The 17,557-nt window shown below is 42.4% G+C and overlaps 1 protein-coding gene across 5 annotated transcripts in view; it reads right to left on the bottom strand.

Annotated features, from left to right (window-relative positions):
* The window catches only part of TNIK (TRAF2 and NCK interacting kinase), a 417,539-nt gene that overhangs the window by 148,924 nt on the left and 251,058 nt on the right, over nt 1-17,557 (bottom strand). For all 5 annotated transcript variants that reach the window (XM_006155057.3, XM_027774424.1, XM_027774425.1 and 2 more), the window contains one exon: nt 14,078-14,203. In XM_006155057.3, the coding sequence (XP_006155119.1) occupies nt 14,078-14,203 (126 nt within the window). The remainder of the gene's footprint in view (nt 1-14,077; nt 14,204-17,557) is intronic.

The following is a 17,557-nucleotide window of genomic DNA, read 5'->3' as shown; positions in this document are numbered from 1 at the left end:
TCCAACTAGACAAGAGTGGGAAAATTACATATAGAAAATCAAGAAATGACCAAAATCCAAGTAAAAAGGGTGTCAATTTGATGACACTCCAATGGCCAAAGACAGGATAATCTGGGCACTGATAAGAACAATAATTGCAAAAGGAAAGAACTAGAAATGGTATTACAAGAAAGCGAGTGTCAAACAGGCAAGAAGGGATGGCCATGCTGCAATCTCTTCTCTATTCTCCTCTCGGGATTCTGACATGCAAGTGTCCGTACTCACTGAATCTGGGACATGAACCGTGCAGTCAGCCATGTGAGCTCTTTCTAGCCCCTTTAATCACCATGCCACTGGCTAGCCCTCCTAACCCATTTTTAGGGTTATTGAGACTTTCATGTTTTTAAAAAGTTTGCTGTAGAGTGTGCACATTTGCCAGAAAGAGTGAGAGAAAGTGAGCAACACCTTTTGGGGGGGATGGCCATGCTGCGTGTCTTCCCCATTCTCTACCTGGGGTTTTGGGCATACACTCAAGCCACCAGGTCTGGGACCTGAACCACACAGCTGGCCATGTGGGATCCGGCTGCCTTAAACCCCATGCCACCTGCTGGCATTCTTTACTTCAGTGAGTATTTATCAAGACTAGTATAATCTGGATCCTAGGGAAATAATGGTGGGCAAGACAGGCACAATCTGACATCGTGGAATGGACAGATGGAGGGACTACCATCATCTGTTCCGGACTGCTGCAGTGTGGCAGTGTACGCGGACCAGACCGGCTCCCGAGCAGCGTGTGACTGCTCAGCTTCATTGTCCTCATAGAAAAACAAAACATCTATAAATAAATGCCTAATTTTAAGTAAGAAAAAAAAATAATAACTGCAACATCTAGAAACAAATTAAACATGCAAAGTTAAACACAGAGTAAAGTCATTCGTCCAAAAGAATATAACGGGTATTATTAGAAGAAATAATTAACTTCTTATTTGAGAACTGTCAAGTAAAGACAAAGGATCAAGAGTTTCTATCCATTTTATATAGATTTTACCACTAGGTAATTAAATACTAAAGGAGGGAAAGTTTCCCTTCATGAAAAGCACATATTCCATCCACTAGATGAAGAAGACATGAAAGAATTAGAATGCTGTTATTTTGTAGCCCCTAATAACCTAAGAGTAAGGCAGCTCTAATCAATGGCTCCTAATATAAAAAATACAAAGAAATACAGTTTGCCTCTTGATAAAAGGACACAGTATCTCCTAAGCAATAGTCTTGCCAAAAAACAAAACCAAAAACCTGAATCTGATCAAGCCTCAAACACCAAGCACCAGTTTATAGGAAATTCAAAGAACTGAAGAACAGCTACCTGATGGAAACTCAATCAGCAAAATCTAGAGTAGGATGCTAGTTTCTGCAACGAATAAACTGCAGGAGTGGAAAAAGGGAAGATGGAAGGGACACCTATAGGTGTGAAAGCTTTTGAAAAGATACACCAACAAACTGCAATAGAGACACCTCACTCAGATAACGATTTGTAAAAAGAACTGGTATGATACCATTCAACTATAAAGGAATACAATTCTGTCATTAGTAGCAACATGGATAAGCCTGGAGGGCAATGCTTAGTGAAATAAGCCAGACAAAGACAAATACTGATGTTTTCACAGGTACATGGCATCTAAAACAACTGATCTCATAGAAGCTGACAGTAGAATAGTAGTTACCAAAGGCTGAGTGGGGAGGGGGACAGGGAGAGTTTGGTAAGTGAGTGCAATGTTAATTAGATAGCAGGAATAGATTCTGGCAGAGGTCTGTGCTGTTCTACTACACAGTAGGGTGACTATATCTAACAATCATTCCTTGAATATTTCAGATAGCTAAAAGAGAAGATATTTTCCCCTTATTTTTGCCAGATGGCATGTGTGCTTACCAGAGAGACACAGAGACAGAGATAAGGAAAGAGAGAAAGGAGCCTCCCATGGAGCATGCTCATGCTATAGATCTATATATATATATATATATACACACACATACACATATACAATATATACACACATATATACAAATATATATACACACACATATATATAATATATACACACATATATACAAATACACACACACACATATATATATATATATATATACATTTTTTTTTTCCATCTAGTGTGCTTTTCAAGCCACCAGGGCCAGGATTTGAACCCCAATTATCCATGTGGGATCTGGTTCCTTTAACCTCGAGGCCACAAAGCTGACCCTAGAAGAGTTTTAATGGTCTCACAGAAAAAAAAAAAGAGAGATAAATGCTTAAGGCGATGGATATGTTAAATACCCTGGTTTTATTATTACACAAGGGATACCTGTATTGAAGTATCACAATGTACCTCATAAACAGCAAAATGAAAAACTAAGTTAAAATTATTTTAAAGATTGAGAGACAGTTACAACTTCGAATAAAGACTTAGATGTTTGATGATAGAAAGGAAATGTGGCTAGAATTTTTTAAAGTGTGGTAACGGTATTGTGAGTATGTAAAAAAAGAAGTCGTTATCTTTTAGAATAAGAAATATTTATGGGCAAAATATGCTAAACTATTATTGATAGCATCACATGACAGGGCTGAGCTGAGGCAGTTGACCCTGATTGATGATGCTACGTGGCCACACAGGTGACCCAGATGACATCCCCATTCACCCCCAAAATCTGGGCCTGGTGGTTCCTGCCTGAACTCCCAGCCATGCTTAGGAGGCTGAGGCATGCGGGCTCTAACATAACGAGATCCGGCCAGAAACAAACAAATAAAATGATGATAGTATCTCCTACTTACTGGTGCTGGGACGGTTCACATCCACATGCAAACAACTGGCGTCTGAGCGTCACCTCATATCATGTATGAGACAATGAACTCAAAAGGGATCAAAGGCCTAAATATACGGGCTAAAGCTGTAGAACTCTTAGGAGAAAACAATAACCTTGGACTTAGCAGTGATTTCTTAGATATGACAACGCAACTATAAGCAACAAAAGAAAAATCTATAAACATTTAATTTTATCAAAACCGTAAGCTTTTCTGCATCAAAGGACACTATCAGAAGAGTGAAAAGACAACGCGTACAATGGGGGAATATTTGTAAATCACGTATTGATAAGGGTCTAGTATCGAGGATATCCAAAGAACTTTTTTTTTTGAGAGAGATTTTTGTTATAGAACGCGTGTGCTCACCAGAGAGACAGATAGAAAGTAAGAAGTCACCCCTCAGGGGTGATGGTCATGCTGCAATCCCTTCTCCTCCATTCTCCTCTCAGGATTTTGGGCATGCATGCATACATAATTAGTGTGAGGCGTGTGTGTGTGTGTGTGTGTGTTTTCTTTTTTCTTTTTTTAAAAAATAATTATTTATTTTATTATTTTTTATTTATTCATTCATTGATTTTTTTTTTTAATTTGATCAGAGAGAGACAGAGGGTGAGAGTGAGAGAGAGGGAGGAAGTGAGAAAGCAAGCCACCAGGTCCAGGACTCGAACCCCGGTCAGCCATGTGGGAGTGTCCAGTGCCTTAGCCACCACACCACCCACTGGTCTCATGTGTGTTTTTTCTAAGAGAGATTTTTGCTATAGGTTGCACATGCTTGCTGGGGAGACAGAGACAGAAAACAAGAAATAACCCCCTTGGGAAGATGGCCACACCACAATCACTTCTGCTCCCTTCTCCTCTTGGAATTTTGGGAACACACACACACACACACACACACACACACACACACACACACCAGGTGTGAGTTTTAAGTCACTGGGTCCGGGACATGAACTGTGTTCAACTACATGGGAGTCCAGCAATGTAAACATTATGCCATCTGCAGGTCCCCTGTCATGAGTTTTAATCCACCAAGTCCAGAATCCCAATGATGGTCAACCACGTGGGAGTCTAGTGCCTTAACCACTATGCTACCTGCTGGCCCCATAAAGAACTCTTACAAGTCAACGAGAAAAAGACAAGCAACCCAATGTGAAAGTAGGACAAGAACTTTAAAAGGCATTTATCCAAAGGATACATACAAATAGCTAATGATGAACATCACTGAAAACATGTTCAACATCATTAGTTCTTAGGAAAGTGCAAAACCACAATAAAATGCCACTTCATACACACTAGGATAATTTTTTTTAAAGTTCAGAAAATCATAAGTGTCAGTGAGGATGTGGAGAAACTGGTATCCTCATCTATTGCTGACAGAAATGTAAATGTGCAAGCGGTTTATGGGTTCCTCAATAAGCTAAACATAGACTTGACATACGACTCAGAAATTTCACTTTTAGTTACATACCCAAAAGAACAGAAAACACATGTTCAAACAAAACTTGTACATAAATGCTGAAAGCACCACTACTCAGTATAGTAAAAAGATGAAAATAACCAAAAGTCCACTGGTAGGGGAACAAACAAAATGTGGTATATCCACACAATGGAATATTAGTCAAACATGAAAAAGTACTGATTCATGATTCACCATGGATAAACTGTGAAAACAATGCTAAATGAAAGAAGGCAGACACAGAAAGATCATATAATGTATGATTCTACTTATATGAAATATCCAAAATGGGCAAATTCATATAGACAGAAAGCAGACTAGCGGCCGCCAGAGCCTGGAAATGGGGCGTAGGGAGACAGGAGTGACAGCTTTGTTGGGGTAGTCTCCTCCACGGGTGATGAGAAAGTTCTGGAACTAGATGGAGGTAACAGCTGCACAACATCATAAATATACTCAGTGTCGCTGACTTATACATTATAAAATGGGTAAATGTAGGTAAATGCTATGCTATGTGTATTTTATCAGATTTTTAAAAAATGGTAGGAATTGTTTGAAATTGTGCTAGAAAAGTGGAAGTTGAAGGATGGAGTAGGATTGACCAGCGGTTCTCTATACTGTTCTATCTGTCTGTATGTTTTTGAAATTCTCCGTAATACAAAGTTAAAGAAAATCCCATTATGAAGCAAACCATTCGTCGAAACTAGCAGGATGAACCAAGGGAACATGCTTGGGTAGAAGAACAAGAATATTTTCTCAAGTGAGCAAAACATGTTAGTGCCCATGTCTAAATCCCATTTTGAAAAACACAGTGACCAGCTGTCCTGTGAATACGTCCACTGGTCCCGTATCAGCAGGAGAACACGTCCCACCACTGAGCTCTCTTAGGCCATGTAATTATAGTTCCCAAGGAAAGCAGTGGAAGCCGAGCGACTCCAGTCTTTCACAATTAGATTGGATAAAACACTTTGAAGTATTCAGTAGGAAACAATCCTACCCTAGCCAGGCACTAATGTCAGTGATTTCTGTAATTTGCTTCTCCATTCAGCTCCAGCTGAAGGCTGCTCAATTCTTTTCATCTCACTATGGAACAAAATGATTGTTAAATTATATAATGGGATTTAAAAAAAAAAAAAAGGAGGAAGAAAGAAAGAAAGCAGCTCTTGCTAGCAATTGGTTGCTGCAGCCACACGGCAACACTAATAATTACTGCCACCACACAGCAGGGACTCCCCCTCCCCATAAGCAACCTCATCACATTAATAAACAGAAACAGGGCTCGACATGCCACACGCAGCAGCAATAAGTCAATAACTTCACATCTCATAAGTAAGAAATAACGGATCATTAATATTTTCCCCAAAAGAAAAGTTCTCAACGAATGTATTCTGGGACTTGCTGGGTTTCTATGTGCTAACACTGAGAATTTACCATGTACCAAGCATGGGACAAATGATTTATAACTGTTGCTCTGATCATTCTCCTTCTCCTCAACTCTCTTGAATTGATTTATTTGAAAATGGAGCTCAGTTATGGTCTATAGCGCTAGCCGTAGTCCACACTCATTAAGGAGCTAAAGCAGGGTTAAAAGCATGTTGCTCTCAGTTACTAGTGATGTGCCATGTTGGTTAACATAGCTAAGCATCCTGGTCTCAGCAACACCCTTCTGCCCACCACCACCACTGTGATCAATACAAAATCAAAGCACCAACCTTACAGGTTGGATGAGAACATTCAAGATGTAAAGGTCCATCATCTAGAAATTTCAGAATATACTGATTACTTTTGCAGTCTTTGGTCTGTTTGCATTTACTGAAAAAGCAATGGGGAAGAGTCTCTGACTTAGAGGTAGCATCAATAGCTCCCCAAAGTTCATTTCACTTGGATGGTTGAGACAGGGCTGAAAGATGCTTATGAAGGGTATTGGACAGGTGTTTCTAAGTCCTCTATTAATCACAAAGTACCAAAGGTACATGTCTTTTTTCAAATCTGTATCACACAGCAAGAAGACAATGGTTCATTCCAGGGCAATGGATCTTTCCATTTGGAAGTTGGTGGGGATGGGGTTGTGGGGGGGACCTTTATAAAGAATCCTACAGTTGAACTAGTCAACATCACCTATTATCAAATAACGGAGTAAGAAACTGACACAAACATGCATGCCACACCTATTATCAAATAACGGAGTAAGAAACTGACACAAACATGCATGCCACGTAGGAGAGAAGGGAGATTCAGTTGAAAGTGGGGACAGAAATGAGCTCAGGCTTGACAGAGACTGGGACTTGGGAGGTGTGAAAACAAAGCACAGTGATCACAGGAAGGGACTGCTGGCATGACCCGGAAGCTATTTCTACCTAAAGAATAAAGGTTAAGTTTGGAAAACACGGTTCTGACAGGTTTCACAACTTGCATGGGTGATGGTCATGTTTTTGTCTGTTGTCTTATATTTCTGATAAGTGGGATGTTTTCTCTTAGAGGTTGGAGGACAGCACTTAGTATGCCTTCGGATATGTTCCCCGGCCCCAGGACATTTTTTAAGGAAAGAGTCTTCAGTCTCTGCTGAGCTCAGAAGGCTTTTGAGACACACTGATTAGCCCTGAGCTCACTTCGGATAAGGAACAAAGGCCTTCAGAATGACACTACCAGATGTGGTCACTTCTAGCCTTCTTCTTTCAAAGAATCTAAAAAGGTTAATTCTCAGATGTAATCTAAGAGGTCAGGAAGATTTCTAAAGCATTCACATACTTGCTAGTGAGTTGGTTTTAAGTTCCTGTAACAGGAAACAAAATCTTAACATGGTTTTTAAAACTGTAGGCTTTAACCCAGAGTACCCTGGCAGAACTCAATCTTCCCAAAAGTCATTGGTCAGTCACCCACAAGAGTAGATGGCTACTCACACAGTCCCCCTTTATAGGAGGAGGGATGGGAAACAGGGGTGGCGAAGAAGGGGGAAGAGGAAGATGAAGGTCTTCCTGAAATGAGAAAGGAGTTTCACCAAGCAGTTGAAGGGGTCCCCCAGAAATAAGATGAGGAAAGATAAACTTCTGAGAATTCATAACACTGCAAAGGATCAGCCCAGTGCCCTGGAAGGTCCAGAAACATCAGTGAGGCACAGGGCGTTTTTGTCATGTGTGGCTGGGAACAGCCATAGATCTCATGGGCAGCTATTCGGAGGGGCAAACCAAACGCCAGCTCAGTAACTGTTACAGAGGACTGACTCATTCACCAAACATAGCTCAAGACTCACAACTGAAATATAATATCCTGGGGAAGACAGAGTTCAATTCCCAGTCCAAGCTGTTGTCTGACCATTGTGGTGAGCACCAGTGGCTAGGGAAGGACAAGGCAGAAGGAGCACGAGCTCCAGTCTGGCCTGGGCAATGAAGAAAACACAAAAGAAAAAGTTTGGGGCTGGCAGTTAAAGGAAGTTGGAGCCCATAAGGCCAGCCATGGTTTGAGTGGCAGCCCTGGCAGCTTGACACACATGCCAGGCAGGTGTGCATGCATGCCCCAAATACTGACAGGATGGAGGAAAACGAACCGTGGCATGACCACACCCCACTAGGGGTGCTTTCTCCCTTTTTCTGTCTCTTTGGCAAGCACACAAACTTTCTGGCAATTAAATAAAAATTGTACATGTATTGAAATATAAAATACATAAACTGGAAAGTATATATACAAATGCATTCATCATTTCAATCAACTCGCTGAAGTAAACTAAACTATTGGGAGTTTTCAAATTTGGAAAAACAACCTAAACAACCTTTTACATTTCCTTTTAAAGTAGCATATATTTGGAGAAAAAAAAAAGACATTTGGATTCTGAATTTTATTTTTAGATTTGAAAAGAGAATACTTGAGCTACAAATTCTGTCTTCCAAAGATAAAAAGATGAGTCTCAAGGATGTGAAATATCCAATAAAGCTTCTGTCAATAGAGCTTCTGGATAATGAACAACCTTATACCATGACAATGGTGACTGGTATTTTTAGCAACAGAAACTTGCCCCCAAGACTGGCCCACTAGAAAAGCTCAACAGGTGCCTTATGCCTAGGAGACAGACATCTCTGAGTGAGCATGAGAGCATTCATGGAACACTAGAGAGGCTAGCTGCCTCTTGTATTTGGTGTCTGGGCTCGAATTGCACAGCATGCATGGCAGAGCTTCTCCAGATTTCTTGGTAAGGGTAAATTATTACATGTCCATTTTGCCCACGATCCAATCATTGAACCTACTCTTAAGGGTATAAGAAATTCACAACATTCTTGGAATATTATGTACAAATAGAAAAATTAGTGGTGAGCAAGCTTTCAGATAGATTAGAAGGGAAAAGAGGGACCAGCAGGTGGCATGGTGGTTAAGGTGCTAGACTCCCACATGGCCAACTGCGATTTGAGTCCTTGGTGGCTTGAAAAATCACTCTAGGCATGTATGTGTGTGTGCCCAAAGTCCCAAGAGGAGAATGTAGGAGAAGGGATTGTGGCGTGGGCAGTCCCTCTCTCTGCTGCTCTTTTTTTTTTTTCCCTCGTGCTGTTTCTCTCTCCCTGGTGAGCATACATGTCCTATAGCTAAAACAAAAACCAAACTCATACACGAGAGAGAGAGAGAGAGAGAGAGAGAGAGAGAGAGAGAGAGAAGAAAAAAGAAAAGAAAAGAGAAAGGATAATAATACTGGCCTTAGACAATCTGGGACAAAACATTTTGGTAGCTAAGGATTTTGAGAAGCACACAATTAATAGGAATATAGACGCTGGCTTGAAATTAATGTAAAAAGGAACTAGAAGGGTTCGCGAACCATTAACAAAATAACTTTGTGCATGCAAAACTGTCTGCCACTTGCCAAGGTGAACAGCAGTTTAAACACAATTTATTGGAAATTCTTTGGAATAAAAGAAGAAATCAATTTCACATTCTTGTCGAAGAATCGCCCATTATTTCATAAAAATGGCTCTGTTAAAGCCCACCAGGACTAGTTGCAGAGTAGTCAATTAGGTGTGCCTTTAGATTTGTGTTTACAGTTAAGTAGTTTACCTTCTGTTTCTACAGGTCAGGCAATGAGGCAGCTCTGAAACCGGCAGACTATTACAGCCATTCCATTTTAGGCACTCCTGTACGTACTAAAGTCAACCTTCTGAAACCTTTCATCACAAATAATGAGATCCAATCACTTCTCCAGACAAGTGGTCTAGCCTCTGTATGTCAAGGAAGAGAGTTCTTTACTAATAAAAATGGCGAACACTGGCTAAAACAGTCAAAACAAACAAACGAACAAAAAAACAGATATACAGAATTAAGAAAAGAGAAATTTTGGTAAGCTAGAGACTCAGCTAGAATGGTTAAAATCTTAATGGCATTTATCCGTAGGACCTGACATTTAATTCCTAAAATAACCAAAAATAAAGTGGCCATGGTTTTTGCTAAGCCAAGATGCTATAACAATGTCTATCCAAAATGTGGCAGAGTTAAGTTTGTGGGCTGTGGTCTCAATACAGATGCTAGGAAGGCTCCCTCACGGGTAGTTGAATGAGTTCATGTCAGCTTACCGCGGTAGCTTACTCTGAGATGGTCCTGCACACAGTCTGGGCGAGTAACGGGACTGCGTGAAGCTAAGTAAGAATGGAAGGTTAGGGATCTCACTGGATTTTTCAAAACTTTTTAAAATATATCCAAACTTGTATGTGCAATTGCTCCATGGTTTAAATGATGATGTGATTAAAACGCCATGCTCCTACGTGAACTAACTAAACGCATGTACTCAGGCAGCATGTAGCTCCCAATGGGGAGGCTGCCGATCTGCGGACTCAGACCTCATCCAACGGTATCATTGTTATAAAGTACAGATCAAAGGGACAAGACTAGAATCCAGGTCTCTCAAGTCCCACGCCGGATTACGGCCAAGGTCTAGAATGCTCGTCCCTAACAGACATGCCTGCAGTATAATTAGTTAACGTCACACTCTCCAAGTCTGCAGTGTCACCATCTAAGGGACGGCTTAGTGAGCCATTACAGTATGATGATCTGCTAGCTTGCTGAACCACCCTACGTTCAGAAGCTAATTAGACATTTATTTCCTTTTACGAAATAGTCAAGGCCTGTGATTGTTACGGTGGTATCAAAAGAGACAGCAAAATATGTAATTTCACGCTCTGATTTTAGAGAAACGAGTCCACTTAATAGACTGGACTTCTTACTCCTGTGTCAGAACGGCATGCGGTGAAGTGGAGAGCCTCTCCTCCCGGAGCCGCAGCAGAATGAGACGCTGTGGCAGAGCCCGCCTTGTTTCCGACAGATTGGAATCTTTATTGAAAAAGCTCCCTTTTTTGATTTCCGGATCAGGCCCTGAGCAGTTGATAAAGAATTACTTGACCATTATCAAAAGCAGCTGTATTTCCACAAAGAGCTGGTACTAAACAAGAGTTTATCTCTAAAGAGACTGATAGAATTCGCACAGATTATAATTCAATCGGGCACCTGAAACGGCACATAAATTGGCTGGTGGGATATTACCAACCTCAGTCCTCCAGCCACAGCCAGAGAAATACCTGGGGAATACTTCATGTAGTCTGAACACTGGAAGTAAATGTCAGAAAGTACTGTTCTCGCTTGGTATAGGCTATGTCTCTATATAATTCATAATAATATCTTCATATAAATGGAATCCTAACAAAATGCCATTAATCCAAAGAGTCAACTATCTGTGACCTTTGCAACTATTTGATAAACCATTCCCAAAAGGTTTAATGCACTTTTTTGAAGTGTCTTGTTTAGACTTCACATCAATCTTATTAGTAGCTAGCAGGTCTTACTATTCCCTTTGAATATTAGGAAAATTGAGGACTAAAGATTAAAGGTGAAGTAAAAATAATGTTCTTTAAACACAAAGGTTCAGTCTTCTTTGGAACATCAATCTTTGATCTCAGGACTATTTTTCAAGACCAAAAGGAGAAGAGTGTAGGATTTTAAGGGGTTGATTTTGTCATCAGATAGCTTGATGTGAGCTAGGACTCTGGGCTTCCTCTTTGACTAACTGTGGTACCTTGGGCAAATTTTTAAGCTTTTCTGAATCTAATATTCTTATCTGAAAAATAAGAATGATAATATTTAATTTGTAGAGTGGATATAAATGTCTAATGAAGAATATGACTTTATAAACATAGAAATTGGCATATGAGAAGCAGGTGATGAGTATTACCTGCTATGAGTCTTATTAACTCATAACGATTCAAATTTAGTGAGCCAGCAACCTTGCACTAAGTACACATTATTATATTCAATAACCCAGTTCCCCCCAATATTGTAATCTAAGACTAGTTTTCTAACTATTATGTTTCTGTACTGCCTTTTCTTTTCCAGATTCCTCCTTAGTTTGTCAACACACAAGAACAAACAGGAGAGAAGAAATGACACTCTTGCCCTCGCGAGCCTTTCCTAACTTTCACCTCTGAATGACATCTGAATGACACAGGAGCTACTGGACGGTTGCTACTAGGATTGTTCAGAACTGCCCTCTGTGTGGGCATGAGGCCGACAAGAGCCAGGCCCTCTATCTTCCAAGCCAGGCAGAATGTGGGGCCTACAACAGGTAGTGTATGTTTTGCCACCTGCATTTAGTTCCATTCAACTTGAGGTGGGGAGAATGGAAGGGGAAGGCAGGATTCCTCACATGTGACCTGGTGTGAAAGTGCCAACTCCTCGCAGAGCTCCTACACCAAGTTCAGGCAGAGAATTTGCTTACTAAACCAGTCTCCTAACCAGTCTCCCTGCTTCTGCCCTGCCACTATACGACCTATTCTCAGCCCAATCATCAGAGTGACCCCGTCAATACATGGGTCAGATCCTACCACCACACCGTCAAAGCCTTCCCTCTGATGGCTCCCCCTTCTCATGCAGAGCAAAAGCTGAGGTCTTGCCAAGTGGCTGTAGGTCCTGCCTGTCCGGCCACAGGTCTCACCTCCCAATTCTCTCCCTTCTGGCCACTCTGTTCCAGTCACAGTGGTCTCCTCCTTACTCTCAGAAAGCACTAGGCCTAGAAAGCCCTTCCTTGAGTTATCTATCTGATTGTCAGAAAAGTCATGACATATTTCCTTCTGCTTACCATGTAAAAGAATATCATGACTTTTCCAATGACCCAATATCACTGCATCTTGGTTAGTCTGGGCTGCCATAACAAAACAGCAAAGCTTATAAACCATAGAAACTTATTTTTAGCAGTTCTGGAGGTTAGGAGTCTGACATCAGCATGCTTGGGTCTGATGAAGGCCTTCTTCTGGGTTTAAGACTCCTGACTTTTTGGAAAGAGAGCAAAAGAACTCTCCGGGTCCCTTTCATGAGGGTGCTAAAACTATCATAAGGGTTCTACCCTTCTGACCTAATCACTTCCTAAGGGTTTCATTTCCTAATACCATCACATTGGGGGTTATGATTTTAACATACAAGTTTGGGGAAATACATTCAATCTATAAAACAGTAAAACCATTGCCTGCACTCCCCATTAACCACACTTATCAGCTTCCAGCATTCTGTATAATGTTCTTATTCAGAATGTAAGGTGCATGAGAGTAGGGACTGAAGTCAATTTTGTCCACTGATATATCCTGAGCATTTAAAAGAGTACCACCTTGTACCTAGCAAGTGCTTGGTAGATAGTTGTTGACTGAATGAATGGTGCAGAGCTAAACAAACACAGATACATGCAGGCTCTGGGTTCCCAGCAACCACAGCCTTCTCCAGGGGAGAGCAATTGCACAAGGTGAGAACTGGTGGGTGGAAACTCAGTTCCAGGGCATCCAACTTCCTGTTAACACTCTGCAGAGGGAAGCAGGCTTACTGCTTTCTCCACGTGCATATCTGAAAATGCACAGTGCCAATTACAGGTGGCTTACAGGCTGTCAAAGATAGAGGACTGGGACATAGAGCTAAGAAGACAAAGGGAGTCAAGGAAAAGAAAACACCTGCAAAGTACCGACATGGCATAAGACACTGTCCAGCGTTTCACTTCTATAGTTGAAATGGACATTTCAGAGTCATCTCTACAGTAGTGATGGGCAGGGACCATGAATCACACACACCTTGGCTAGATCCTAGCTCCTCCATTGCTTGCTACATAGACCTTGGGGCACCTTTCCTCTCTGTGAACCTTAGTTTTGTCATCTAGGAAATGATAATAAGGCCCACCTCCAAGAACTGGAATAAGTTATCTTATTCATAAAAAGTAAACAGCATGGTGCCTAAAATAGTCTAAAAACACAACAGGGCCCACTGGTGATGGTGACTAAGGGGGCTGAATTCCACACAGCAGACAACACAGTTGAATCCCGGTCTCAGCGGCTTGAAAAACACCGTGGGCGTGTGCATGCTCCAAATCCTGGGAGGGGTTAGAGATGGAGGGAGTGGGCTACAGTGTGACCATCTCCCGTGGGAGGTGTTTTCTCACTTACCCCTTCCCTCTCAGTCTCCCTCTAGTGAGCCCACAAGGCATTTGACAAATTAAAAACAATTAAATTAGCAACAACAAAACCCAAGAAAGCATTGTTAACTAGCGAAGAAAAACCCAGAGACGTTAACAGCTGCCTTTGGGGACGCTCCACACTAACAGATAAATGAAAGATTTAGAGAAAATGAAAAGATCGAGAGGTAAGGAAATGGGAGAAAAGCTCGAAAACACATATTAGAAATCATGAAGGCTACAGGTTTCAAAGATCAACTCTCATCACAAGGCTAGAGAGACAGCATTCAACGCTGACTGGTCCTTACCTAAGAAAGGCAAACCAGACAGCTCTACATACCCAAAGTTGGTCGTCCATTCCTGGTGGGTTCTTTTTGATAAAAGCACCATAATATGTAGCAATATTCCGGTGATGAGAATATTTCTTCAACATGTTAATTTCTTGTTTGATTTCTTCCTCTTCATCCTGTATTAGAAGAAATACTCTGTTACGAAAATCCAGTCTTTAGTAAGCTTCTGTTCTTTGACACCTGTGTATCAACTCGATAATAAATTCTTTCGTGAGTTTTTTCTACCATGGCAATAAACAAGCAAGCACTGTCTGTGAGCCCAAAGAAAAAGATCACAAGGCAACAGATGGCAGAGGAAGGGGGTCGCCTGTCTGCGCAGCGAATGACACAATACCTCGTCTCTTCACCTGGAAGGGGTCATTGTGGACAGACCACTGGGCTAAAATGTACTTTCGGTCTCAGGAACTATGTCCATCGAGCACTCAACACCGATCATATCCAGTACAAGAAAGACTGAGGAAAGTGAAAAGAAAGAAAGAAAGAAAAAAACACACAGGTTCTCAGACTTAAATTTGGTTAGCTTCATCGTCTTTGAAGTCCACTTTTATTGAAGTGCTTGCCTGACGAGGATGAAAGTCAATGGGAAAGGGAGCACAGGTAAGTTCTCTAGATTTGAGGAAGTTCAAAAGGAAGAAGTACCCACCTCACCTTCAGGAAACCAAACATGAAAAGAAAGGGAGGAGTGTGGAGGTGCTGAGGAGGTGAGAAAGACAGCTCTGTACAGTCGGGTTCCTAAAATATTCCAATCGTATTCATTTGAGTGTCACTGGGTAGTCTACCAACCTAGACCTTTTTTCTTTTAATTTTTATTTATTTATTTATTTTAGTTTTTTTATTATTATTAATTTTGGAGAGGTTTTTGCTATAGGGTGCATGTACACACCAGAAAGACACAGAGAGACAGAGAGACAGAAAGTGAGAAATCACCCCCCGCCCTAGGAGGGATGGGCCATGCCACAATCTCTTCTCCTTCATTCTCTTGGGATCTTGGGGACGCACTCACATGTGCCTGGCGTGAGTTTAAGCCTCAGGATCTGGGACCCAAACTGTGGGGTCCAGAGATGAAGCCATTACACCATCTGCTGGTCCTGGCTATCATTATTATTATTAGTTAAATATTTGATTACTATACATCATTTGGCTTATAAGGAGAATTTACCCAACATGAGATACGCCTTGGACCAGTCCGGTCGAGAATACCACATACGTCATCACCAACAGGTGACCTGTGTCCCACACATGTCTTGCACGGGGTCCAGAGATGTAGCCATTACACCATCTGCTGGTCCTGGCTATCATTATTATTATTAGTTAAATATTTGATTACTATACATCATTTGGCTTATAAGGAGAATTTACCCAACATGAGATACGCCTTGGACCAGTCCGGTCGAGAATACCACATACGTCATCACCAACAGGTGACCTGTGTCCCACACATGTCTTGCATCTTCATTTTGTCCTTGACCATTTTATAGGTCCTGGTGTTACTGGTGAGAATGCGAGTCCTCCCACACTTTCATTTTATTGACGTGTACACATCATTTGGGCTGCAAAGTGGTGCTTTATTTTTGAGATTGGTGGGAAAAGTTTCCATCCCAGTGTAATTGTTCTAGATGCACCAATAAGCAAAAGCTGTCCCAAGAGTAGGCTATTAAATTACCATGGCCTGAAAGACCATCCACAGTGTGTCCCCTGGTCCCCTGCAGTGGCAGGCCTCCTTCGGGTACGTTCTGGAGTCTCCTATGTGATGGGATGTCTTCTTTCCCTCTCTTTTTCTTCACATGATTTTTCTTTCTCTCTTTCTTTTTCTTTCTTTCTTTTTTTTAAGAGGGATTTTTGCTATAGGGTGTGTATGCTTGCCAGAGAGACAGACAGAAAGTGAGGAATCCTCCCCCAGGGGGATGGCCATGCCACAATCCCTTCTCCTCCATTCTCCACTTGGGATCTTGGGAATGCACTTGCACCAGGCATGCTTCAAGCCACCAGGTCCATGACTCCTCCTGCGGTCAACCACGTGGGTGTGCAGAGATGTAACCATTATGCCACCTGCTGGTCCCTCTTCTCACGATTTCGATACATCGCTCCTGACTGAGTTTGACTCTCTTCAGGGACGTGTTCCTTCATTTTCAGGTGGTGTCAAGTCCCCCCTCATCTTGGCTGCACCATGGCATAGCCTCCTGCACTCCTCCATGTATTTGTCACTGTCGTCCATACTGCCATGGAGGGATGAGTCATAGGACCTTGCATGTTGCTTGACTCTTGCCCATAGGGTGGAAACCCACCTCTGCCTTCACATCTCACTTCCGGCCCAGCTCCCCGACGAGCCTGTCTTGGTTCTACCCCCGGATCATCATGCATCTTCCTCCATGGCGCCTGTCAGAACTGCCCTCCATGTTGACCAGGGGTTAAGGTCCTTGTCCTCATCTGTGCTTGGCCACCAGAAACACAGGAGCCCTCCCTAGCCTTTGCTTTCTAAGCCGTCTCCAGCACCAACCAGGGACGTGAGAATAAGAGACCTGCCAAAGGCCCGCAGGAGTCTCCTATGTGATGGGATGTCTTCTTTCCCTCTCTTTTTCTTCACATGATTTTTCTTTCTCTCTTTCTTTTTCTTTCTTTCTTTTTTTTAAGAGGGATTTTTGCTATAGGGTGTGTATGCTTGCCAGAGAGACAGACAGAAAGTGAGGAATCCTCCCCCAGGGGGATGGCCATGCCACAATCCCTTCTCCTCCATTCTCCACTTGGGATCTTGGGAATGCACTTGCACCAGGCATGCTTCAAGCCACCAGGTCCATGACTCCTCCTGCGGTCAACCACGTGGGTGTGCAGAGATGTAACCATTATGCCACCTGCTGGTCCCTCTTCTCACGATTTCGATACATCGCTCCTGACTGAGTTTGACTCTCTTCAGGGACGTGTTCCTTCATTTTCAGGTGGTGTCAAGTCCCCCCTCATCTTGGCTGCACCATGGCATAGCCTCCTGCACTCCTCCATGTATTTGTCACTGTCGTCCATACTGCCATGGAGGGATGAGTCATAGGACCTTGCATGTTGCTTGACTCTTGCCCATAGGGTGGAAACCCACCTCTGCCTTCACATCTCACTTCCGGCCCAGCTCCCCGACGAGCCTGTCTTGGTTCTACCCCCGGATCATCATGCATCTTCCTCCATGGCGCCTGTCAGAACTGCCCTCCATGTTGACCAGGGGTTAAGGTCCTTGTCCTCATCTGTGCTTGGCCACCAGAAACACAGGAGCCCTCCCTAGCCTTTGCTTTCTAAGCCGTCTCCAGCACCAACCAGGGACGTGAGAATAAGAGACCTGCCAAAGGCCCGCAGCCCAGGGCGGCATGGCTGGTTTGAAGGAACAGCGAGACCAGCAGGAGGAGAGCGGTGAAGTGCTGACTTTTCCTGACCGTGCCAAAATCAGTTGTAGTGAAAAACACTGAGTGCAAATGTAGGAGAACTAGGCA

The sequence above is a fragment of the Tupaia chinensis genome, unplaced genomic scaffold, assembly GCF_000334495.1.
Source record: "Tupaia chinensis unplaced genomic scaffold, TupChi_1.0 Scaffold000430_1, whole genome shotgun sequence".
Taxonomy (NCBI): domain Eukaryota; kingdom Metazoa; phylum Chordata; class Mammalia; order Scandentia; family Tupaiidae; genus Tupaia; species Tupaia belangeri.
This window is presented reverse-complemented; position numbering and strand designations above follow the sequence as displayed.